This window comes from Boleophthalmus pectinirostris, unplaced genomic scaffold, assembly GCF_026225935.1.
Source record: "Boleophthalmus pectinirostris isolate CB_2022bp ecotype Guang Dong unplaced genomic scaffold, ASM2622593v1 HiC_scaffold_2, whole genome shotgun sequence".
NCBI lineage: Eukaryota > Metazoa > Chordata > Actinopteri > Gobiiformes > Gobiidae > Boleophthalmus > Boleophthalmus pectinirostris.
The window spans coordinates 29046375-29074088 of NW_026571152.1; the positions used below are offsets into that span (position 1 = coordinate 29046375).

The 27714-nt window shown below is 37.7% G+C and overlaps 1 protein-coding gene across 5 annotated transcripts in view; it reads right to left on the bottom strand.

Moving 5' to 3' along the window:
• Positions 1 to 27714, bottom strand: part of fgd4a (FYVE, RhoGEF and PH domain containing 4a) — a 73428-nt gene that overhangs the window by 38027 nt on the left and 7687 nt on the right. For 3 of the 5 annotated variants that reach the window (XM_020934893.2, XM_055155964.1, XM_055155965.1), the window contains exon 2: positions 1622 to 1702. In XM_020934893.2, the coding sequence (XP_020790552.1) occupies positions 1622 to 1702 (81 nt within the window). Of the gene's footprint in view, positions 1 to 1621; positions 1703 to 6314; positions 6397 to 18103; positions 18285 to 27714 lie in introns of those variants that run through there. The other 2 variants (XM_055155967.1, XM_055155966.1) reach the window with 2 other exon arrangements.

The window sequence follows — 27714 nt, forward strand, 5'->3', positions numbered from 1 at the left end:
TCTTGTGGTTAATTTTATGGGCCATTCACATTTTATGCAATAGTTGAACCTCAACAAAGAAAACACTGTCTAAATAACTTTTGAGATAATGCAAACTAAATAAAAAAAAAAAAAAATCATAATTCATTTTTGTCAATATGACCCACCCTTACCGCCATCATACAACGAACAGGACAAAAAATATTAAAATATGGGTGAAGACGCAGATGCAAATACTGTGGGATTCATTTTAGGAACAAATGAGAGTGTAGACATAAAGTGAAGAGGAAAATGAGAAAAAGTGAGAAATAGCAGTGGAAAGTGCGATCCAGAGGGGGCCGGTCATTCATCACCGTGACACACACAAAGGTGGGATAAAAATAGAGTCGCTTCTTCAGCGTCTGCAAAGTGTAAGGTGCACACTTTTGACTGTCCCGTACAACCTTGGCTGTTTTTTTTTCCTTTACAAAAATGAACAAACTAAATGTTGTAAACAAGATTTCTAATGAGATGTTGAGATGTATTTTCACACAGTAAATAAGAGTAAAGTCCCTGGACATGGCTGTGTTTCTTTAGAGCAGCATTGTAGAAAGCAAATGGAATACAATAGTCTTTTATATCATTATTGACAATTTAACATAACATTATTAGTAATACAAAGCTATAACCAATATTTTTGTGGATATAAATATTGAATAAAAGCAAATTTCATATAATATTTGGGCTTTGGACTGGAAATCAAAGTCATTTCCTGGTACACAATTTCCACAAAATGAGACAAGACAGGAGATTAAGGTGAAATTTTGAAATTCAGCTTTTTAAGAGATGTAATTTACCAGCCCCTAACTCTTTTTGTCTAATCTAGATGTAAACTAAATAGAAAAAAGTCACTGCTATCTTGTATCCTATTCTATATGTTAATAGAGCTGGGCAGAATAAGTGTTAAAACTTCAGCCTAAACCCCTTCGGTCTGTAGAATAACTTTAATGTTACGCATAATTTCTGTGTTAAATCCCTTTGCAATATGTTTAATGATTACGTTAACTGACCAAAGAAAAAAGTAAACTAACAAGATCATTTTCTTCATGTGTGCACAATCTTTTTTTTATCTCACAAGATCTTGTCTCCCATTCTTAGCAATAGAGCAGAGTGACTCAACCAAAATTACATTAGAAAACTTTAATAACTTCAGTTCTATAAGAGCCAGACACTTGTGTGTAAATCATAGCCTGTATGACGAATATTGTGTCATCCAAAGCGTTCGACTCCAGTTAAATGAAGCTCACCAGGGTTAGCAAAGAGAGAAGAATTTGGATAGGATTTGGATTCCATATTAGGAGTAGGAATTGATTTACGGACAAAATTGCAAAATAAAAGCACCACTATCATGTGGAGCAGGTTAATATGAACTTTTTAAGACCAAAATGAGAAGCCTTACAGCGGCAGTTACAGAGAGAGGGGAGAAATGTTTTCAACGCAAAGTGAATCGGAGAAAGTGTCAACAAGCCTGAAGTGTACCCATACTCACTTTCTATTTGAAATGTGGTGGTTAGAGGGTGAGCTATGTCCATCTATATATAGAGTCTAAGAGGCAAATATAAGCTGGTCTGTGTACCAGTGTGTAGAGCAGGTGCTGCCTCACCTCTCGAGTGTTCGATTTTCACAGCCACACAAGCCTCTTCAGCGCTCTTATTCTGGAAACAGCCTGGGTCGCCCTTTTTATCTGCAAACACAACACAACACATGCCATTTGTAAGCCAGCATGCACACAATTAAAGTATGAACATTTTTAACTGAAATTCCTGAGAAAATAAAGTTAAAGCATAAAAATAGAAAAGACCCACTGCTTTGTGTAATAATGTGCATGCGGAGACATTTCCTTGTAGCATTCGACACAGTAGAGTAGAGCTGTGTTTGCTCTGAGAATGAAAAGGAATAAAGTGCCCCGTGGAGAGAGAGGGTGCTTAATTAGTGCGTTTGATTTGTTGGGCATCGTCTGGAGGGAGAGCTCACAGACTCCCAACAAACAGGTTTAATATGCACATAAAAGATTAAAGATGGTGCAACTGGGGAAAAAATATACAAGAGTTATATCAGAGAAGAGACAATGACAAAGATTGAAAGCTTTATTTGATATTGAGCTATTAAAGAAGCATTGTGCAACTTTTCTGGTGAAAGGAAGGTCCGTCAAATGGTTTTCTCCTAAAGGAAATGTTATTATTGCATTGTCTGATTCACAGTATGTTATTAAACCTTTCTACTTTCTTGAAAACCAAACCAGACCAAATTACAGGTCAGAGCAGTGGAGAGGCAGTCAGAATGTTGGTTTTCTAGGTATTTTTCAGCTACAAAACCACTTGTTAATGAATAAATGTAAGGTAGATCTGTTTTAGCCAGGCTGGTGCCACCTAGTGCCTCCGCTCACTGTCATTTCTCTCCAGAGACTAGGTCAGAAATTGGAATAAACTAGACATTTTGTAAGAACCCCAGAAGTGCGAGTCCGGGCACCAGCCAGTCAGCGAAGAACCATACATTCTGTGTTGGCAACAATTCCTAAAATCGAGGATCAAGAGAAACAAAGAGAATGTTTGGTGAATTTTATCAAGGGGAAAGACGTTATTGCCCTTCTTCTGATGGGATTTGGGAAAAGCTTAATATACCAGTTAGCCCCGTTAGCGGCGTATTACATACATCACGACAAAATAGCAGCAATTGGTTAAATTGAAAAAAGTACCCGTCTACAGTCGAGCGAATGAATTCTAATGCTGCGAGGTCAGACAGTTTCCAGGAAGTGAAACCGGAGATCTGTTTAACGTCATACATTGGAACATTCCAGGCAGAGCAATAACATATCCAACAAGCAGGTGACGAATTCTCCACCAGAAAAGTTACACAATGCACCGTTAATAATGATAATTCACTGATTGCAGATACTGATAATAATTGTGTTTATAGTTTCTGAGAATGACAGAGCAACAATGGCTCATTATGTTATGCTTCTACCCACTAACCAGAGGGTTTGACTCTTACTCAAGTGCACAGCATCATGGGTCTCTAGACAAGACCATTTATCCACATTGTCATTCAGGCATCTACGGATTGGTGATTTATTGGTGCTAATATTGGTATCAGCCATATTAGAACCTTCTTTCCAAAAGGTTTACATTTGTGGGCCTGGATTTTGTATAACAGAAATATCACGAATCATCTGAAAAAGTCCATAGCAGACCAGTTGGATAGCATTAAAACCAGTGCTACCCAATTTAAAGTCACAATACATTTCTAAAACTGCTGTTATTTTCCAGTGAGCTCACAGAAACATGATATAAGTGAGTGTCAATAGTTGTATAAAAGAGGAAACTAAATGTGGAAATCTCTGCTGTGACTGACACATATGACAGTAAAAGTTATTTTTGGTGAACATGCAATCTCAGTCTTACTCAAGCAATCTATACACCCAACCAGATCTGAGTAGTTTCACAGTGAGCTATGGGAGGTACACTGTAAATGACTGTGGTGTATACGATGCAGGCAGCCACAGCGTCCTGGCACAGGGATTAGAAGAGAGCTTTCTCCTCCCACCATCTGGAGCCCTCCTGTTCTACCACACACTTAAACACATAGGACTCGTTTGCTGTAAGAGACCACTGCTGAGGGCCTGAGCGGTGTAAGCTGCTTATGGCTCACTTTATGCACTCTTAAAGGTATCCCGCTGAGTCAGATGTGGACCTTGATTGTCACCAAATATTTGGAATGATTGAGGAGGAATAATGGTCTGGAACCGCCTTAAGCTTCGCCCTCTTTCAGTTCAATTTCCTGTTTTTGATCTCCCCCTCTTCTATTTCTGCAATAAATCCATGACAGCAACAATAGCTAAATATAAAACAAAATGAATGTGCCTCATGTTCTTCACTCAAAAAGACAATGAAATGTTGACCCTATTAATCAAACCTTCTAGTCAAACCCTGATCTCGTCATTTCTTAGAAGTTAAACAGGGCCAGGCCTGGGTAGTACTTGGATAGGAGACCACTGGGAAAATCAGAAGTGGCAATGGCAAAACTGTCTCCTTAGGCCATAGACTATATAAAAGAAGTGGACTAAGCAAGTGTGATGTCACCCATAACATTCAGCGTCACTCAGATGAGGCTCCCAATGCTAATGGTTACATGAGCGAATCTGGAGCCAGGTTCTATGTTATGAATAGGATTTTTTTGACTGACAAAACAGCGAAAAAAAATCCAGGACCATGTAAAGCGAGTTAATACGAACATTTTAAGACCAAAATGATGAGGCTCACTGCAGCAGTTACAGAGAGAGGGGCGATGAGATCCTAATGTAAATCAATTGGAGCCAAAGTCAGAAGGAGCCGGAAGAGCTTTCTGGCAAACTTCCTATTTGGCACGCATGTCCATCACACCATTCCTGTCCATTTCCGTACATTCAGCTAGCACGTTAGCTATCTCCACTCACATATGCGGTCTATGCCTTAGACAAGACACTTCTCCCACATTGCCTTGTATAAAAGTGTGTGGTCGGAGGAGCCAATGGTGCAGATCAGCAGCCTCGCTTCCATCCTTCTGCCCCAGGGCTGCTGTGACTACCACCACTGCATGAGGGTGAGGGGGAAAGAGGAGTGAATAAATAATGCACCAAATTGCGACTTAGAGCATCTGGCAAAGTGCTATAAGACTAAAGCATCATTATGAATTATTTTATGTTGTTCCAAAGCAATACATTGAAAGAAGGGCCACATTTCTCTTGTGTGTTCTCTCTTGAATGTTAACATAATTTGCCAATTTCTCCCCATTGTATCTGTTTATAGTCTGTGTTCAACGTTTCCAAATTAGTTAAAAAGCTGATTTTCTACCACCACATTACTGTTAAGATCAATCATGTCAAAAAGCACTCTCATCTCTGCTGCATATTTACTTTCAAGAGCCTCTATCAAATTACTAAAACTGGCAACAGTTTCATTTCTAAATACGTGTTTTTTTTCACCAATTCAACCAAGGCATTTATCACAGCCCAGGCCATTCAAGTGCTCCAAACAGGCTGTCTATCTCATGCCACAATCTGCAGGCTGTTGACAGAAGCTTTGTCTTGTGTTTACAGTCACTGCCAAACACACGGACACTGCAGCCCTGAAATATTATGCTTTCCTGACCTACGGCGTTTACACAGGTCTGCAATGACAAGAGCCTTGTTACTGTGTCCCTCACTCGCACGGATGTCCTGCCTAATGACAAAATGAAACTACAAGCTGCTTTTACAGGACAGCAAACAAAGGTAAAATGACTACTTTTTCACACAATTTCTTATGTCAGATGTAAACAATGGAGCTTTTGTTTCTGGGGATTTAGTTGTTAAAAAAAATCACATTTATTAGTTTTATTTCTACTGTGATATGATAGTAAAGGTTCAATGTGTAACTTTCATGTGGGTTAGTCAAAAGCTTGTCTCCATGGAAATGTCATTGTTTGTCTAAAATGTTCCACAGTATAAATTAAACGTATCTAACATGGGGGAGACAAGCAGTTACAACACTACGAGACATTACAGCTCAGATCTGTGAAGAGTCGCCCCATCACAGAAGGAATTATGGTATTTTTGAGCAACAGAAACACCCTTAATCAATAAATGCTAGCTGGATATGTTTAATGTTATACCATGGAACATTCCAGGTGAAGCAATGCCATCGCCATGGAGACACACAGGTAGCAGACCCTCCACCAACTTAAGTAACTTCAGTTTGTTGGCTACAAGTCTAACCAAAACAATTCCTCTCTAGTGACGCTGATATAGAAACAGATATACTGTATCTTGATCTAAAAAATTTTTCACAAAACAAATAAAACCAAACTATATTTTTACAATCCATAAGAAAAGGGCAGTTTGTAAAAAGAAAAATCCACATTTGCGTGTCTTAAAAACAATCATTGTTATCTGGTAGTGAGCAGATTCTTAATTTTGTCTACCTCTCCATTCTATTGTATCAAATCTTATTGTAATTCTGAATGACATAACAAAAGTACAAAGGGCGCCAATACTACGCTCACGGCTAGATATGAACTAAATGTAGAAATACCAGTTCAACACTTCTAGTAGATTTTAAGATTTGAATTATCACACATCACAAAATCAGTATGTTAAATCAGTCATTCAATTATGGTTTGATTTTCCTCCTTCAAGTCACATAATTTTCAGTATTTTGGAACAACTACTAACAAGCAGTCTGTTTCTCAATCTCCACATTTACTTCCTCATATCTATATATTTGAACCTATTATTAACTATTGCTAAAACAGCAATCCTTCCTTGTTTTTGTGTTCATTACCTGCAAACACTGGTCTCCAAATAGGCACAGCTATCCCCCTCTTCTCCATCACACCATTTCTGTTCATTTCCGTACATTCAGGTGTGTTTGATCGTCACAGAAGTCCAACAGTGAGACACAGACTTTTCTTCGAATGATTGGCAAGCTCATATCTGGTCCTCTATATTTACCTATGAAGCGTTCAGGTACTTGAGTCGACACTGTACAAACCGGTTCCCTGGAAACCCAGAGTCACCAGGTAACGCGAGGCATACACAGAGACTGAAAGTGAAGCAGAGGGAGGAGACTGCCCTTCCAGATCCACGGTCTATTTCACTATTGACATAATAATAATGTTTGGAAGGTTAGTCTGTATCAAGTACAAACAGCACAGGGCCAGTAGTATAAGTGGGAGGAGTCTAAATGACTGTTAGGGGAAGTACTTTTATCTATCTTAAAGGTGCACTGATTAACTTTTCTTTGGGGTCCGCCACTTGTTTCTCTGTATAGGAAATCTTGCTTTGCCTGGAATGTTTGGCATTAAAGGTCCTATATTAAACTGGATTCTTGTGAGCATAAGTCATGTTAGAATGTTGCTACCTCAGTAAAAACACACCACAACATAACTCCAGGCATGTTTGTGATGAGGAAACAACGTTAAAACATAGATCCGAAAATAGTGTAATATGGGCCCATTAAATGTATATACCTCTATAGAGAAAGCAGGGGGTGTCACTAGAACACATTAAAGTGAGATCTGTAGAGAAATGACACAATAAGAATGTATGTTTTTCAGGGGATTTCTGAGCTGTAGTTAAGTTGAATTATTTGAACAATTTAATGCCATATTGTGAAACATTTCCAGCATATGACTGACCTCTCCCTGAAAACTAACAGAAGTAGTACGTACACTAGGCAAAAGGCAAAGGACTGTCATAAAGTCTGTGTGCACTTTCAGATAAAGTCACTTGATTAGGAGCCAGTGGAGAAAGTCCTAGTCTTAATAGATCTTGAAGAAAGGTTGATTTTTGAATTGCACTTGAATGCTTGTGACAATGGAAGTTTATTGCTTAGGTAAAAAAAAACAAAAAAACTCTTATATTTTAGGATTAGCCAGATGGCAAATATTATTTTAAATTATTAATTATTATTATTATTATTATTATTATTATTATTGTATATTATGGCATTCCATCACAAATGCTTAAATATAGAAATTATAATCTTGTTTGGAAGATTACACTGCAGGTTTTAGATTTTAGACATCTCAAAAACAGCAATTGCTATATTTTGAGTATATTTGTGGCCATACAGTCTTGTCAAAGCCTGATTTTGTCAGATCTCAGAAGCTAAGCAAGGCTGTTCCTGGGTAGTACTTAGATGGGAGTGCACCGAGAATACCAGGTGCCACAGTGGGGCGCCAGTGGTAAAACCATCGTCGTTGTGTCCTTAGGCAAGACTCTTCACCTGCAGTGCTTGGTATGAAAGCGGAGTGTGCATGAGTGATGGTGGATTGGCAGATTGGCAGCCTCGCTTCCATCAGTCTGTGCCCGAGCAGCTGAGGCTACAATAGAAGTTTACCACCACCAAGTGTGGAGTGAACGAACAATGGACTGTAAAGTGCTTTGGGTGTCTGGAAAGGTGCTATATAAATGTAATAATTAATTAATAAAATAAATAAATAAATACAATCTCAATTTAAATAAAATCAAAAATATATTTCTGCTTTTTCTAAATTCTAATAATCAATTTTTATTTAACTTCTTTACCATAGGGGCATGCTCTGACATTCCAGCTCTCCCTTTTATGATCCAAGCCCACATCAACCCACTGATTTGACTTAACCCAGATCCTGATACAAAAATATAATCACAGGGAGGGATCAGCATTAATGACTGAATAATGAAGAGAAATGGCAAGACTTAAATACACTGAAGCCTTCACAAGGGAGAGAGAACGCGACGTCTCCCCCTGTGTTTATTTGCATATCACAGGCCTAGATTGAGATAACTACCATTCAATTGAACCTCATGCATAATGTAAAGGGAAGCACGTATTAATATGCCAAGTCACACCCCTCTAATCATATGAGATGTGGGGCTGATAACATGGGAGAGGTTTTCATGGTTGACGCAGCAGAGACGGCCAATTCTCACAGACCCAGATGTGGCTATCTATACACTCGCTCACTTCTGCTTTTCCATTAGGACCAATTACCAAAAGAGTTATGGTTTTCTGTCACCACGGTAATAGAGGGGGAATTAAAAAGGCGTTGTTAAATCTTTATGTGGTCAGGGCAACCAGATGAGACCCTGCTTTTGTATTTATGGGGAAAACAAGAACATATGGGCAACCTTGGCATTGGCAATACAATTCTGTCATAAAAGCACTGTGACAAAAGGAGCTGAATTAGCCAGTGTAAGAGAGAGATCAAATGGCTATGGAGGAGAGACAGAGAAAGAGAGAAATACAAATACATATTCAAATAAAATAAATGGTACAAAGGCCTGAAATGTTCATTTAGCCGTCATATCAAAATTGAGATTCAAATGGGACTAAACCAGAAACAAAATCTGGACAAGACCAGCAGTAAAACAAGGCTGCATTTACCACATCAAAACTGGGACTAAACCAGGACTAATCCTAAAACTAAACCTAGAATAGACCTATGACTAAACAAAGATTAGAACAGGACTAAACCTAAAACTAAACCTTGACTAGACCTATGACTAAGCAAAGATTAGAACAGGACTAAACCTAAAACTAAACCTAGAACAGACCTAGACTGAACAAGGACTAGAACAGAACTAAACCTAAAACTAAACTTAGAACAGACCTATACTAAGCAAGGACTAGAACCAGACTAAACCTAAAACTAAACCTACTGTAGACTAGACCTAGACTAAACAAGAACTAGAACAGGACAAAAATAACATCATGACAAAACCGGGCTCCAGGACCAAAACCAGGCAATTGTCATGAAATCCTTAATCATTTTGGCTATATTAGAAATGTCATTCTCATTCTCCCTTCTCATTTTAGAAAATCTAAAACTTCTATGCATGGTAGAGATGGGATGTGGGACACAATTTCTACAAGGTTGGGTCCACACACAAAAGTAAATACATATTGGTGCACTTCATTTCACAAATTTGGACAAAATTTTTTTAATTTCATTTTCAATTGTTGCTGTTATTGTAGGTTTTTTTGGAACTACAGCTTCTCAAGAGATATGACTCATCAGCTCTTGACATTTTTGTCCAAGCTTCCATTATAAAAAAAAAATCCCCATCCTAATACACTAGATTACTTTCTTTTTGCACTTGGTCCCAACTTTAATTATATCAGCTATCAACATAATACTGAAAAAATACTGAATACTGAAAAACAGTCAAACTTTCTTGCTGCACTTGAGAGGCCTGTCATAATAGTCGTGTCACAATAACAAATTTTAAATCATGATATATTGCTATTAGGGATGAGACACAATTTTGATAAGACAAGACAAGATATGAGATTGGGCTGACGAGAATGAGACAAGACGAGATTTTAACATAATTCCTAATACATTTCAAGATTCAGTTTACAGTTTTGACCTAATTTTTTTAATTTATTTGACTGAATACTTTTATTTCCATTTAGTATTACTTTTTGAAACTATAAGAGATGTAACTCACCAACATGTAACCCTTTTTTCTCCAATCTAAATGTAAACACTTCTTGAAATCTCACAAGATCATTTTCCTGATGTGTGCACAGTCTTGTGGCTAATTTTGTCTTGTGAGATCTTGTACCATCCCTAATTGCTACAGATAAACAATAATATTAAAACTACTTTATGCCACTGACACAATAAAAATAAAGCAACATAATCCCAGTACTCTATTTTTAAATAGTCTTATTAAAAAGGCTGAGCTGCAACAGATAAACAGAATAAATCAATAATTAACCATAGAAGTTATTTATTTAACCTTGCACAGCTCAAATTTCATGGTATAACAATGAAAAAATACTCAAAATCTCCACACCTTTACAAAGAAGTGCACATGATAAACAATGAGCTCCAAAACACAGCTTTAATATATCGAATGATAAGTCAACATAGTAATTATCGAGGCAGGTTTTAGAGAGTAATGGTAAATACAAGGGATGTAACAATAAACGAAATATCGTGATATCATATCGTCAAAGTTCTCACAATAATATCGTGGACCATGACAATATATTGAATTACAAGTCTCTTTGCTTAAATTAAGAGTTATGGTGCAGAAAAAGCTAAAAACATAGCTGCATTTCAGTGCAGACCTCAAAGAAATAACAGTTCTAACCACTTTTAAGTCTTAGTTCTTTGAATTAAGGCTTGTCAAGGCATTTTAAGAGGACAAAGTAATATTAACAGTTTTAGCTGTTTAGCCTCCACAAAATATTGCAATAAATATTGTACCGTGTGATGTATACCATGAAAATATCGTACAGATACATTGAGAGATTTGTAAATTGTTACATCTCTAATCGTGAGCCTCCCCACCATATCATGAGCTTTCCCAAGATATTACAATAAATATCATACTGTGAGGTTCATACCGTGACGATATCGCATCGTGAGACTTGGATATCGTTACACCTCTAGTAAATACTGTGACTAGATCAATGGTTTGATTGATAACATCAGCAGCCCTTTCTCTAGCTGTCAGTCTTTTGTATCTTTCCATTATTACCAGTGTTTTGTATTTTCCTTTTCCTTTGTACAATCACCTCTCCCTCCCCCATAGCGACCTGACGCGTACCTACCTCGGATAACGGATCACAGCTTCCGGGCGAGAAGTCCCAAAGGTGTCAATCACAACACTGTCCCTCCAATGTCCACCTGTGACAGGGCCTCTATAGACCAGTGAATTCAGCATTCACCAACAGTAGCCTGCTTTTTCTGATAAGACTTCAGTAACAGATTGGAACTGTCTCCCAGATTAAGTACAGATATGTGACCTATATCTTTGTGTGTGGAAAGAATGAGCCAATGGGAGTCTGTCTATAAAAAGCAATAAAACCCAAATATGCAGATGGAGTCTCAGAGGTGAAGTCTCTTGAGTGTGTTAAAATGTCAAAATGCCACTTTTCAAATCGAAGCAAAAATAGCCAGGCCAACCAAAGTTTCCATCCACAGCTTCTTATACTTCACATACGCACCAAAAATAAACCCATGTGAATTTTTGTACCCATTTGATTTTCCGATTGAACTCTTCTACAGTGTTTATCTGGTCACTAAAACAGATCAGTCCATGTAAAAAGTTCATGTTATTTATAAAAGGTCAAGATGTGTGATGCCTTTTACATTGTGGAAGCAGTGACTGTTGCCCTTATAGAGGAAAGGGGAAACAGAAATACAAGTCATTTCCCTTTTCCCAAGATTTGCATCATAATTAAGTTCAGTTAAATGTTGTAATGTGTATTTTTGAACTTGTAAAAGGATTTTTTTTTTCATGTTTTTTTTTTCTTTCTGATGACAATTTTGGGCTTATGTAGGACTGATTTAGATAACAATTAGGCCTATATATAAAGTTATTTTATTTCAAACTCAACCACAACCCTGTTTTACTACAAACTGGATAAAAGAGTAGTCTAGTCATCTTTTCTGCAGTATCCTCTTTGGTCTAAAGTGTTCAAATTAAGCTTTATACAAATTTTAAGCAGATAACATTTAAAATGGAGACTTAAGGCCAGTAGCCAATACACTTTCTATCTATTTCTAATCTATACAAGAGAACCCTGCCCCGCTGTAGCCTAATTTTGGAAAATCAGATGGAGATTTTAATACTAAGATCTTCCCCTGGGATTTTGGTTCACAATTATATGCCCTGAACATCCTATGCAAATGTAACTGAACCAATCAATTATTAGAATGAATTATGGATTTTTTTTCTAAAACCCAACAAAAAACAACAAACTCTAACAAAATATATGAACTATGCCATGCTGGACAGCCTACACTTAATAAGGTACAGTATGTCTTTAAAAGTTCACAACTGTGCAGTGTAATCTATACGCTTGTCACGATAATGATATTGACTTATCGTTCAATATATGATAGAGGAAACTATTTTTTGGGTGATCAGTATTTATCATGTGCAGATTTTCTTTGCACTACTGGGAAATTTGGGTTATTTTATGGCTGTATTACAAGATTTGACCAGTTGAAGTTGAATTAATCACTTCTATGACTCATTACAGATGCAAACTCAGGATTTAAGTGTTTCATTCTGCTGTTTGTTTATTGCATCTTAGGTTTTTCAGAACAATATTGAAGAGTTAGAATAGTTTAACTTTGCTCTTGGGTTACTGTGTTAGTTTAGTTATATAAATTAGTTTCAGTATTATAATTTAAAGACTATATTTAATCTTGAGCATTACTTCCCCAATTGCTGCCATAGTCACCCATTATCGCCTCTGCGTGGGATGAGACTTAATTAAAGCAAACGCCTTCCATATAAAACCATGACCATTCTAATTTATCTAAAAAAACTCCAGTCTCAATGCTTCCCTTTCAATATAACTAAATGTCCTTCTGTGTACCCCCGCTATGCATTAAGAAAACATTAACCATCAGAAATTCATTAATGCTGAAGCAGGATGCATTATGGATGAAGTCAATAGAGGCTAATGCCAATCAAACAGTGTGGGCCCAAACTTGCATCTCAAACGGGTTCATTGTGCGCACTATGAATGAGGCTTAAGACTAGAGCCATCGGAACAACATACTCTCCACAGAATGCTGGAATGCACTGAAAGAGAAAGCCTGCAGCCAGCACTGGACCCAAAATGAGAAGACAAGAAGACAAGAGCAGAAAAAACTTTCTACTTCCTCTTTAGGAGGAAAAAAAATACACAGAATATTCACTTCTCAAAACATGTTTACAGGGTCAATATGTTTACGTAATTTAGCTGGGAGTCACACGGTCCCTCACGATTTGATACGATACACGATCCATGCCTCACGATACGATGTTATCACGATACGGCGATAAATATATTAATATATAATACTGTATATTGCTGTTTTTTAAATGTGCATTGTGTAACTTTTCTGGTGGAGGGTCAGTCACCTGCTTGTATCTATGGATATGTTATTGTTCGGCCTGGAATGTTCCACTATATGACTTTAAACAGCTCTACCTTACATTTAATGAATTATAGGTGGTTTTACTGCTCAAAAATACCTAGAAAAACAGGCATTCTGACTGTGAGCGGGGTCACCTCTCCACAGATCTGACTTGTATCTTGGTCTGGTTTGGTTTCCATGAAGATAAATTTTTATTTGTTTATTACCATACCGTGAAACATTGCAGACAAAACAATAGCACCTCCTTGAAGAAAAGCATTTGATGGACCCTTCACCAGAAGTTACACAATGCTAGCCAGGCGATTCCTGACCTATACACAAGAACCCCAGAAGTTGTAGACTGTGCACCGGCCAATCAGCGAAGAGCTGTGAAGCCATGACGTCAAACGCAAGCGCCTGTCTGGGTCCCTTTTGTGGTACGGCACAACAATAAACAAAGCTGTCGAGATGGATGTAGATGAAGATTTTTGCTAAAAATTGCTAAAAAAAGACCAAAAAACAGTCTTGGCAATATATCGATACAATCCATAATAACGATACTGTATCACCAAATTTAGTATCATGATATATATCGATATTTCAATATTTTTGCACAGCCATAACATAATGCATAATGCACATACTGTATCTGTATGTAGTCAGCATGTGAGGGCCCTCCTTACAAGGTGCCCTTCACCATCAGCACTTGTTCCATTTGAGACTGAGCAGAAAGACAAACTGCACAGCTCAGAGGTGACAGAGGAGACGATCTGCTGCCAAAAACTCAGAGTGCAAGGCTTTCAGACAACAATGACAGAGCACTTTATATAAGAACTAATCAAGTCTCTGTGGGTTTTCTGAAAGCCTTCAAAAGCATGAAAGTAGATTTTTCAATTGCCTTCAGTGAATGAGTGATAGTTTATTCAATCCATGTCTTGTCTATGTAATTAGAATGAACTAAACTGCATCAGGAGGCCAGTGTTATCCAACCGGAGGTATGAGGACTGGGGATCTGGGGATCAGTGAGCAAGTACAGGGGTACTTTGAATGATTTCAGATTGACAAAGACAGTCAAACTGAAAAGCATTTTGCAAACATGATGACATTTCAGGATGCACATCTTTAAAATCCTATATGGCCTGGCTCCATCACCACTTTCTAATTTCTTTCAGCAGAGTAGCTGACACACCAGATATAATCTGGCCATCCCCCTAAGAAAAAGTGCCTTCAGCCAATCTGCTTTCTCAGTGCCGGCTGTCCACTTTAGGAACACCTCATATACGCAATACTGCAACACAAAATAGAGTTTAAAATTAAGCCTCAAACAAGTCTGTGTATGTGTTGGTGCTCTTACAGTATGCTCTTATATGTTTCTCTTTCACTCAGTAATCTTTTGATCCATTTACATTCTTAAAAATGTTTCTTGTTGGACATTAATATTATTGAACCAGATAATACAGTTGTAGTAAAATATTAATCAAATCAAATTTATTTTTGTAAAGTCCAAACTCACAACAGCAGTTGCTCTATAGGCCATTAGTAAATTGCTGATTTAGCCAACACAATGTTACAGACCCAGAAGACTGATTAAAATAGACAATAAACTTATCCTCAAAGAACCACCATCGCATGAGTTAGGGAGTTAAACTGAACAACTAAAATACACGACTACTTCGTTTCAGTTCACTGTTAATACTATTCTAAAAATCATGACAACCAACAACAACCAAATCATTATTACTGTGTGCAAGCAGCTGAATCAGTTTTTTTTATTAAGAAGATTTATTAAATTTCTCAACTGGGTAAATAGTGGAAATAATCTAAATAAATACATCAATAGAAACTCTCCTAGCCTTATTAATTTTGGTTTGTTCACATAGAGACATGAGTTTCTGATCATTAAACACCAGAGATTTCCAGTTCTTTTACACATTTGAGCTCAGTAGACACACAGATGGAGCCTAGAGGAAGTCAAATCACCACGTGCACACATTATTAAAATCTTGCTTAACTTCCAAAAGGAGGCCGTCTGTATCACAACCTGACACTTTCCCTGATCCCAGATAAGTAGAGTGAAGCTTCCTGTGTTTCATAAGTCATTACTAATCTTGTTTCCCCTGCTCCTGGATTTCTATCAGACCGATCCCCCAGCGAGGATCTTTGTTAGAATATGCTCTAGCGAACACATGTCGGTCTCAACACAAGCAGCAGGATTTGATACCACCCCAGTAACATGCAGCCTCCTCCCTGGGAAGCTTGGACTCAGACACAGCACAGAGTAATGCTATAAGGCTGCAGATAAAGTTAATAGTTTAAAAAGATATGAGCAATATAGCAATATGGGATACAGTGGAGAATGGACATGGAGAAGAGATTAATGACACGAAATATTCTGTGGGTAATAGGGATGGGACGAGACACAATTTTCACTAGACGAGACGACATACGAGATTGGGTTCACGAGACAAGGTTTTAACATAATTCCTAATATATAAACTTCACGATTCGGTTTCCAACTTTGGTCTCACGTTTTTTTATTTATTTCATTTCATATATTTGTTTTCATTCTAGTGCTTCTTTTTGGAAATATAAGAGCTGTAACTCACCAACCCCTAACTCTTTTTTTGTCTAATCTAAATGTAAACACTTGGAAAGAAAATCTCATGAGAATTTTTCTCTTGTGTGCACAATATTGTCTCTTGTGGCACAAGATCTTGTTCAGTCCCTAGTGGGTAGTGATGATTCAAACAGTGTTGAAGTGACAAGAAATCAAACTCTCTGTTCCACAGTATGATATAATGTTTATTTATGTCTACGGAGACTGCAGATCACACCTTAGGGCCAAGTTGGTTTCAGATCTGTGTAGAGGCGAGCCCACTCATAGTTAGAATACAAGTTTTTAAGTCAAAGAAAACCCATGTTATTGAGTAAATGCAAGATAGATACAATGGATAATACAACACCGGGGCACTCCAGACAAAACCACATCTCCATGGAGACTAGCAGATGGTGGACACTCTACCAGAAAAGTTACACAGCGCAACTACTTTGGCCTGAGGTGAAAGCACAAGCCAGACAATGGCCAGTTAAGCAGCAGGGCTAATAATTACAGCCACTCATTACAGGCAATTTAAACTCCCACACACTCACCAGGAACAATTAGATTCACCAATTTAAAATTATCTTCAGTAAGTAAGATACAATGAGCACTGGGAGACCTCTACATGCAATAAGGAGTTATGTAACAATGACAAATGAGAAATTTAGAGACAGACGATATGCGGATCGGCTATTGGCCTTAAAAATCCAGCACAGGCCAATATTTTGTTTTTGTCTAGCTGCCTAAAAATACTTTAAGTTTAAGTTTGTAGTAAACTTTAATTACAATATTTGAGGAAAAATGTCAAAATTGGCCTTGTATATTGGCTTATTGGTCAACCATTCTTCTGGATTCTACACAGTTGGTATCAGCATCAGCCATGAAGAAAAAACAAAAACATATCATGGCATTAAACATACTGGTATTTTTGCTGCTTAATATGAATTGGAGATACATGTACTCTTACTGTGAGTGGGTACACCTATCCACAGATCTAACCTGTAACAAGGTTTGGTGGTTGGTTATTTTGCTCTTATCCATGGGGATAGAAACTTAATGCCATCCTGTGCAGCATTTCAGGCATCAGAAAAGTTACATAATCCACCTTTAAATAATGGTTTGGTTTGCTTTCTTATGACAGGTTTTTGTGTGAAACTGGGTACACCCTGGATTACTGCATGTTATGACAGAGCTACACCTGCAACAGCTCGCAGTGGACACACCAAGTAAAATAAAAAGGATCTCTGTGACCTTTACACGAAGAGGAAGAAGTGCTAAAGACATCATTATAACCATATGTGGTAGAAAGACCAGCACATATTTTACATTCTAGACACTGTTACCAAATTATCACCAGCGACTGAACGAATATTATGTTTCTTTCTACCAAAAACATAAAAAATTACCAGCAATGTACAAGAAAAAAGAGGAGCGGACCACTGCTTTCACTACCACAACCACATTTTTAACCTTGCAGTCCAATGCCCTTACAGATACTGCCACCAAAGTACTACCAATAGCTGTATGAATATAATATTTTATGCTACCAAAAACATAAAAACTACCTGCGATGTACTGAAAAAAGGAGGGGACCACAAATTCTTCACCTTGTACTCCAATGTCCTTACAATGTACTTCAGTAAGCCAATAAGAGCAAGTTTCATTCACAAGTGTTTCAATTATGCATAATACAAGTTGGCTTTAAGCATTTCCTCCCTCGTACGATACTCAGCTCTGATACTTTTTCCCTACTGCTTACAGTGGACATCAATTACCCCAACTCTGATCAACTATGCACATGCACACTCACATATCAAGTCTTCACCAAAAAAAAAATTAACAGTCCCTTAAGCCCACTCTCACCACACACACGCCTGCTTTAAATACAGCTACTGAACCACTAACCTTCAAAACATCCTGTGGTACGCCGAATTAAATGATGTATGTGGTCCTCCCTTTGTTAACCTCAGCTCTTGTCTATATCAATGTAAAGGGTGGAATAGCCCAGACCGGTGTGGCCACGAACCGCTAGCTGTCACCACAACGCCCCAACGCTCTCACAATGCACACACAGAAAGTGACAAGCATGTGTCTGGCAAAGCTCAACGCACTTACCTGGACAGAAAAGCGAAAAAGAAATGTAGTTCTCCCCAGAATATCCTTAGAATGAACCCATCTTGTGTCCCATGTCTCTGGCAAAGACACCAGCAGGTTCAGGCTGGTGTTAAAGTGCCGCCTCTCCGCATCGCTCACATCCTCCCATCCCCTCCTCTTTCTCTCTCTCTCTCCCTCTCACTTCCTTTGCTTTCCTCGTTGCTTTGCGACTGAACATAATGGCATTCCGCTGGTGAAGGGGAGGGGGGCATATGGTGGAGCAGGGGAGGGAGAGGGGGGGTGCCACTTCAGTGTGTGCGCCGCATGGACAATCGGACCCATTGTGACGATCAAGGGGAAGGGCCAGAGCAAAAGGAGAGAAGCCAATGACCGCACACATGTCACGGCGCTATACAGACCAGCTCAAAAAATTTGAATATCATGAAAAAAGTTCAATATATTATACGTCTTTATGTCTTGACGTTTGAATGATTATGGCTTAGAGACAACGAGAACTTTTTCATGATATTCAAATTTTTCGAGATGGTCTGTATATTGGGTGTCGTGATTGTGGTGCTGACAAGAGACAACCCCTCCTCCCAACTGCAAAAGAGCACTGGGAGAGAGAAAAAGAGAAGGGGGGATCCACAGGGTATGGAAATTAAAGAGGGGATGGTGAAGAATTGATCTGTGTGTTATTGAGCTCTGGGGGTTAGTGCAATCTCGGTGTATGATGTCTATTGGGGAGTGTATACAGTAGAGAATGGACAAGAGAGAGAAGTAAAGGCCACCCACTCTTTTCTCATAACAGCAACAACACGAGTGACTGGAAACATGTGCCGTAATAGAACTGAAAATGAAATACCTAAATAAGTGATGTGTAAGAAAATGTTAGCAATCCCCTTTAGGAGAAATGTTGTTTAAAGGGCCTACATTATGATTTTTTGATCTATGTTATTATTTATTATGTTGTTTCCTTATCAAAACAATCCCGGAGTCGTGTTTTATTTCATTCACACATGTTAAACACACAAACCCTGCATATACTGAAACTGAATGTCATGTGGTAATACAGGAAGTGCTCCACTGTGTTTTTAAACTCCATACACCTTCACTAGAATCATTTGGATCATTTTAGACCTGGAATTGCCAATCTGTACTGAAATAAACATAAAATGCATCTGTTACCTTGGAAACTATCGCTTCCTGACATCACAAGGTGGAACAGAGCATTTTGAACTTGGGAGATGTAGACAAACTAATAATAAAGGATTACTCAAATGTGGATGATTGAACCAAAACACAACTCCAGGGATTTTTTTGATGAGGTAACAGAATTATAACATGTCTTAAAGATCACAAGAGTCAATTTTGTGCAATATAAGACCTTTTGTTTGGTAACAGATGTGCTAAAATCCATGCATGTTACTCTTAAGACATGCAGTAAAATATCCTAAGTGGCCATTACTTAATCAATGGCAGAATTACTATGTAAATAAACTAAATACAGTGGCTAATATCACACACATTGTTTGTTACCGGTAATCACTTTAGCTATAATTACATGAACAATATAGGTTCTCATTGTTACTATTATAAACACACACACAATACAATTCTAGACTAACAAATTACTATTAATCCTATTCTCCACTCTAATCCTTGAGGGAATTAGCTAAGCATTAATTTAACATAAAAGCTGTATCAACAAACAGAGTACACATACGCAAACTCGATTTCAATACAAAGGAAAAGACTAAACTCTGGATACTAATTAACTTCAATAAATGCTGTTTTTTTTAGGATAATAAAATGTATTTTTCAACTATTTTTAAAAGGTGATCATGTGGTCTTAGCTAGTTTAACACATGGCAATATAAAGAGAGCAAAAGCTTTCTTAAATTTCTTATAAAAGGTTAGGTTTTGTCCTATACTTTACCTTTTATTTATCTAGATTTGATCAGGATATAGTTTTTTATTTATTTCTATTTATTCGACAAGTCTAATACTCATTCAGTTTATTTCTGAGTTTTTTACTTGCAAAGCAGGGTTATTGTACAATTACAATTAGACACGTATACAAATATAACTGTAGTTTGAGCTTCCTCTGTTCCAGCAGTTCTTGGTATGACTTTTAAAATAGTAATCGGTCGGTCTGTGCAAAAAAAAAAAAAGGAAGTAAATATTCACAATAACGTCAATGCTTCAAGCAACCAAACAACTCAGGCATAGATATTCACAATGACAGCGCATTGATTTTAACAAGCACATCAAAATCTATCGCCCCACATCGACTCATCTCCACAGTAACATGTCAACTTGTCAAAACTGTGCGTGAAATCGTTTAGAGGCAGACTGGCACCTCGGCACCACCAGACAGTGCCCCTCTCCCCTTTCTCCTCACCCGTCTCTCTCCCAATTCACGGTGGCAGCTCTGACCTCCATCTCCTGACCTGCGTTTAACCCTTTACAGCCCAACTTCATTCCTCTTATCTATTCCTCCTACTTCCTTCCTTCCCCGCTTCCTTTCCTGAGTCGCTCCTTTCATTTGAACAGTTGGAAATCCTGCCCTAGTTGCACACAAGTCTCTATTGTTGATCCCAATAACCAATACCGGATATGGCAGCTATTAAACTTTAATTATTTCAGCTGGAATGCTATATGGTTCTCAAACATGATACTACTCGTTATTACACAGAGGAGTAATTACTGACCGGAAAGCTATCAAGCAATAATGATATCCAGACACTAACAGGTCTGTATGGCTCTAGTATGTTAGCCGCAAGCAGGAAATCAGGCTGTTAAAGCAGCCGTTAAAGTGTACACGCGTGTTCTGGTGCTGTTTGACCACTTCCTCTGTCATTAATTAGTGTGTGTATAAGTCACAGGCCACAAACATGACCTGTAGTACATAACATAAGCAAAGTATAAGACTTTATGAGGCATTCAAGCGAAGTATCAGTCTTAAAGGTGCACTGTGTAATAGGGATGTAACAATAATCAAAATATTGTGATATCAAAAGTCTCACAATAATATCATGGGCTGTCACAATATATCAAATTACAAGTTTCTTTGCTTAAATGCATGGTTTATAGTAGCAACAGCTTATAAACATAGAGAACTACATATCCCATGATTCATTTCAGTGCAAAGAACATGAAGAAATATGTTTTTTTACTTCAATTCTTAGGATTATGATGGAAATAATTCACACCAAAATCTTGTCAAGGTATTTTAAAAGCAGAAATGTGTCCTATCTACAATTATATCAGCCTCTCCAAAATATCGCAAAAAATATCGTACCCTGAGATACATATCGTGATAATATCGTACCGAGAGATTTGGATATCGTTACCCCTACTGTGTAACTTTTCTGGTGGAGGGTTCGCTGGAATGTTCCGTGGTATGGCATTAAACATATCCATCTAGTATTTATTCATTATGTGCGTTTCTATTGCTCAAAAATACAATAATTCCTTTAGTGAATAGGGGCGACTCTCCACAGATCTGAATTGTAATGTGGCATAGCTGTAACCTGCTTGTCTCCCTTATATAGATACTGTATTTTTAATCTCAACTGTGGAATATTCCAGACAAAGCAATGACATTTCCATGGAGACAACCATGTAATGGACCCTCCACCAGAAAAGTTGCAAAGTGCACCTTTAAAAATGATAGAAAAGCCTAATCATTTTCCAAGATTTATGGTGATAATTAAGTGCTACAAAATGAACCAAACTGAACATGAGGAACTCAAAGCCAATGTGCTAAACACATCAGCCTTTTTCCCAACAGTTGTTAACTCTTGAGTTAAAAATTTGCTGAATATGTTGCACCTTAAATAGACATAGGAAAAAAAAGTGTCATTTATGTGTACAGAGTAGAAGTATCGCCATCTAGAGAAAAAACACAAAAAGTGGAAGTAAGATATTTTATGATATTTTACTTTGTCATTGTTATGTGTTTGCAAGCATGTTTGGTAGCAGGAAAACTGAAAAGAAACTATATCATTTGTTCAAAAAGCACTTTTTTCATTCTATGCTTCTATTTCTATTAAGGGCCTATACTATGCTATTTTATAATATGTTATTATTCTATCAAATATTATGTTTTCTCATTGAAAACTTGAGTTGTGTTTTGTTTCATTCACACATGTTTAACACACAAATCCTGAATATTTGGGCTGAGTTTTTCCTCTCAAATGGAAAACGCTCTGTTCCACCATGTGATGCCACAGGACAGGAAGTGCTCCACTGTGTTTTTAAACTCCATACACCTTCACCTTCATCATGTACATAATTTCAGCCCTGGAAATGCCTATAACTATTAAACAAAAATGAAAAAGGATGTTGTTAACTTGAAAACCACCAGTTCATGACATCACAAGGTAGAAGAGAGCATTTTGAGCTTTGTAGATGTATACAGACTAATAATAAAGGGTTACTCAAACATGTGTGAATGAAACAAAACACAACTCAGAGTATGTTTTCGAGGAGGTAACAACATTCTAACATGTCTTAAAGCTCACAAGAGTCAATTTTGTGTAATATAGGACTTTTAAATACAACTGCAAGGCCAGAACCTAAAATTATTCTTTATAAGCTATATATATTGGAACATTTATCCCTAAACTAACCCCATAATCTCCTAATACAATACTTAAAAACAAAAAACAATTGCATCTACACCTTTACTAGGAACCATTGATTGTTATAAGGAGAGCATATTGTTTCCACGGCAACTCTTGACAGGAGTACTATTGGATTTCAGACAGTGAGTAATGGCCATGCTGAAGTTTTTCCACTATAGTCTGCAGCAATATACAATACAGACACGTGCGGTAAAGCCTATTGTCATAATGCAGATACGCCTACAACAGAATACTAATCACAGACTTGTTTTCGACAGGCTGCTAGCAAACACAATTTCGGCTGATGTGAAAAATGTGATGAAACAGGATGCGTGGTGTTTGGTCGGATAAAGTCGTCCTCGCTCCGCTCCTCACACCCTAATCCTGTATATCTCACATACAAGAGCACATCCAGGCTTATTTGCATCTCTGCTGTTGTGTTTTAATTAAAAATGCTGCTGTGATTGACACTTTACACTGGCATTATATTACATGAGCTTCACACATGGCCAAGCTCCACAGAGGACCATGTGTGGCTGCAGGGCAAAATGTGTGTGTTTATTACTTGTATGAAGTGTCAATGTTCTCACTAGTTTATATAATGTAAACAGTATAATGCTGTGTAGGTGATAACATGACACTCTTGACTGAATATTAAACAATTAATCAAGTCCCCATTTCACAATTCATTTAAAAAGTTACAAGAAACAAGGATGATGCTGTGTGTTCTCATATTTTTACAAGACAGGCAAGAATTAATTCATGAAGAGACAAGCGATAATTATGATCTGCAAGCAATTCCATCACAGGACACTTTAAAATGGATTAATTGCACTTTATTTTATGCTATATATTGGGGACAGGGAAATCCTAATTACTAGAAGAGGGGGGTCTGATGCAATATCGACATTTTGGAGCTTTCTACTGTGTTATAACATTGTTCCCTGGAGTGATTTTATATGTCATGCATGTTTGAGTCATTTAGCGATCCATCCCAGCACTATTTAAAGGGACAGTCTGGAATTTTGGACACAGGACCTCATTTCCTAGTGAGCCAGAGTGTTGGAGACGTGTGGAGATACTTTTTTAAATATTCCATCCAATCCTTGTATTTGCAGAGGTCGCTGGTGCAAGACTAGTGCATGTTAATGGCCATAGTTAGTCTGACACTAAAAACAGTCTTACCCACTCCACAAAGCACCCAAGGCAAAACAAATATACCGCCAGACTGTCGATGTGAATGTCTGTGTTGATAGAATAATTTTAGAAATAATACCAACCTTGCATTTGAAGGATTTATGTCTGAGCAGCAGCGATGAGTTGTACTTCCTGATAGAAAGCTTGGCAGCAGTGGACTGATAACACTTAGCACCTATCTTACCGGCAAAGTAAAATTCCGCTGCTGCTGAGAAAATAATCCATCAACATGTGACGATTCATGAGATGCAAGGTTAATTTTATTTCAGACATTATTATATCAACACACATTTACATCAACAGTCTGTGGTAACAACAGATTTGTTTCGGGAGCTTTGTGGAGTGAGTGAGACTGTTTTTAGTGGCAGGCTAACTATGGCCATTGATATGCACTAGCCTAGCACCAGTGACCTCTGCAAATACAAGGACTGGATGAAATATTTAAAAAAGTGTCTCCACACGTCTCCAACACTCTGGCTCACTAGGAAATGACGTCCTATGTCCAAAATTCCTTCTTATGATTAGCAGTACACGTCCACCCCTTTCGGACTATGCTTGGTTATGATCCCACATGCCAACTTTTCGTGGTGCCAGAAGAGCTCTCAAGACTTTGAAGTATCTTTATGATCTACCTAAACGGCACTAACAAGACTTGTACATATCTGATGGGAGTATATATACAGAAAAGTACAAGTAAAGAGCATATTCCATTTTAAAGGGAGTCAAAATTCCCCTCCAAGATTCACTCAATGCCTTCTTTTTTCTACTGTAGTTCATATTAATACAAAAAAATAATTAGTTCACTGTTTTTAAAAAAGGTCAACTAACAATCAATTAATAAACTCACTGCTCTTGTCTTTGTCGTTTTACGTTTGTCACATTTTGGCTTTGTGCATGTGTGTTTTTTCCCCTGTGACATTTTTGCCTGTGCATATTTGAGCCTGTGTTCTCACTTTGGTTTGACAGCCTTCCGCCCCCTCCCCTCTCGCTCCCCCTCTCCTCACAGTCTCACACCTCCACTGCTGCAGCTGCCATCTCTGTCATGGCCACCTACCACCTCTTTTCAGCCATAAGAGCTAGGGGGGGGCTTTAATCACTGTTCTGGGACATTACTGCTACACCACCAGGCCCCCTTTCTCACATCACCGATTTAACCCACATTGCGCACACACATTTGACTGCACTCTGCTTCTATTGACTGGCTTTCACTACGAAAGTCAGTGATGAATGATGGGCATTGTCTGTGCATTTGTTCACTGGCCCAAACAAAAGGTATTCTGGGTAATGTAGTGTTTGTACAGCAGCTGTGGCACACATCTGTCAGGGGAGCACAGTGGGAGACATGTCAAGATGTGCTATACAGAGGATGCCCTGGATCGGTTTGCACACTCATAATTACACCTCAAAGCGACAGGGATATAACGATGTTCAAATCTCACAATACGATATTTTCACAGTACACATCTGACGGTACGGTATTTATTGCAATATTTTGTGGAGGCTAACAAAATTGTGAATATGAAAGAATGTGAATATCAAAGAACTAAGTGAAAAGTGCTTAGAACTGTTATTTCTTCATGTAGTTTGTGCCAAAACGAAGCAAAGGATCATGGTTGATGTAGTTCCCTCTATTATTATTTTTTTTTAGCTACTGCTGCACCATAACAATGAATTTAAACAAAGAAACTTATGAGTCGATATATTGTGCTGACGATATTATTGAGAGACTTTTGACGATACGATATCACAATAAATTTTGGTTATTGTTACATCCCTAAAAAGCAATGATCTTTTAGAGACGCTTGGAAACATGGCAAAATTAAATACATAAATAAAGCAAAATAAGAATAATTAAAATTTTGATTCTGTTTTCTTCAAATTGAACAAACACACATGTTGGGTTTTGGATAATTTTATCCCCGGAATTTCCAATATCTCCTGAACTAAAGGTAAAAGGAAGCTGTTAACTTGAAAACTACCACTTCATGACATCAGAAAGTGGAACGAAGCATTTTGAGCTTTGGAGGTGTAGACTGATAATAAGACTACTCAAACATGTGTGAATGAAACAAAACACAACTCCAGGTATTTGTTTGATGTGGTAACAATATTAAAACATGGCTAAAAGCTCACAAGAGTCAATTTTGTGTAATACAGGTTGTTAAAATATTACCTTAACCTAACCCATTTCTTCCTCGAAAGTCTGAACCACAAGCTTTTAACTTTAATCTGTTGATTATTTACAACAGGGGTCTCCAACCTGTAACTTGAGACCAACCAGTAGCTCTCCACTCCCTTCCAAGTAGCTCGCCAAAGGATTTCGGAATTAAACCATTGTGCTGAATAATAAAAATTTGGTTACTTACATGTCTATTAATTGTAAATGTATCATTTTGAAGCCAAATTTGTGCACTAGTAAGTGGACAATAGTTTATGTTTAATAGGCATCTAACTGTACCCAGAGGTTCGCCCTCTTTCTTATAATCGTCTCAATTTCTTGCAGCCATTAAAATGAGTAGCTCTCTGGGATTTTTGTTTTGTAAAGGTAGCTCACTGGAGGAAAAACGTTGGAGACCCCTGACTTACAAGGACATAATGCAGAGCAGCATTCTGGTGTATTTGCAATTTAAAGTTCAACTGTTTAATATTTGGTATTTTGCAAGAAGGATTTCACAGTTAAAGGTCCACAAAATGGATTCTTGTGAGCTTTAAGCCATGTCATTATGTTATTGTCTCATCAAAAACAGACCTGAAATTGTGTTTTGTTTTATTCACACACGTTTGAGTAATTCTTTATTATTAGTCTGTCTCCATCTCCAAAACTCAAAATGTCAACAACTACCTTTTACCTTTAGTTTGATAAAGATGGGCAATTTCCAGCGGTAAAATAGTGAGAGTGTTCACGTGTTTTCAGCCTAAATATGTAATGTTTGTGTGTTATGCAAGTGTGAATGAAACAAAAACACAACTCGCAGCATGTTTTTGATAAAGGAGGAACATTATAACATAGATCAGAAAATAACAATATGGGCCCTTTAACATGTTGCGCTTCAACGACTGCCCCCATGACCCGACCCTGGATAAGCAGAAGAAAATGGATGGATAAAACATGTTGTGTAACCAATATCTGACTGACAGGGGATAAAACAGTGTTGAGGACATAGACACAGACAAGCAAGGGCATTAGTATTCTGCTCAGGTCTGAGACACGTCCACTTGACTAACAGGATCAGCTTACATCCTTTAATATCATAAGAGGGCAATCACAGTCCAGCCCAGAGAGTGATTGGAAGCTGTTCTGATGCCAGGACAGCCAACAATGAAAGACATAAAACATCTGCTGGATAGGCCTGTCACAACAATTATAGAACGGTTACATTGATTTTATTGGAGATTCTGTATTCATGAATAACAGATTTGACCTGTAATTTGGCCTAGGGGAGCCTCCTGCTTGTCTCGGAGATTGACAAATTAGATGCGATACTGTGGAGCATTTAAGGCAGAGTAATACCATCTGCAAGGACATGAGCAGGTTGCAGACTCTGCACCAGGACAGTTACACAAAGCACCTTTAAGCACTGATGATTCTGAATGTTCAGCAAGTGTTTTACAAGACTGTGAATGAGTTTTTGAAAGACTCAGTAAGAAGTTTACTCAAAGGCACATCACTTTATGCCAGCAAAAAATGTGACATGGTAACTTTTGAAATAAATTAGTAATAACATAATCTAAAAAAATATATATATATGTGTGTGTGTGTGTGTATATATATATATATATATATATATATATATATATATATAT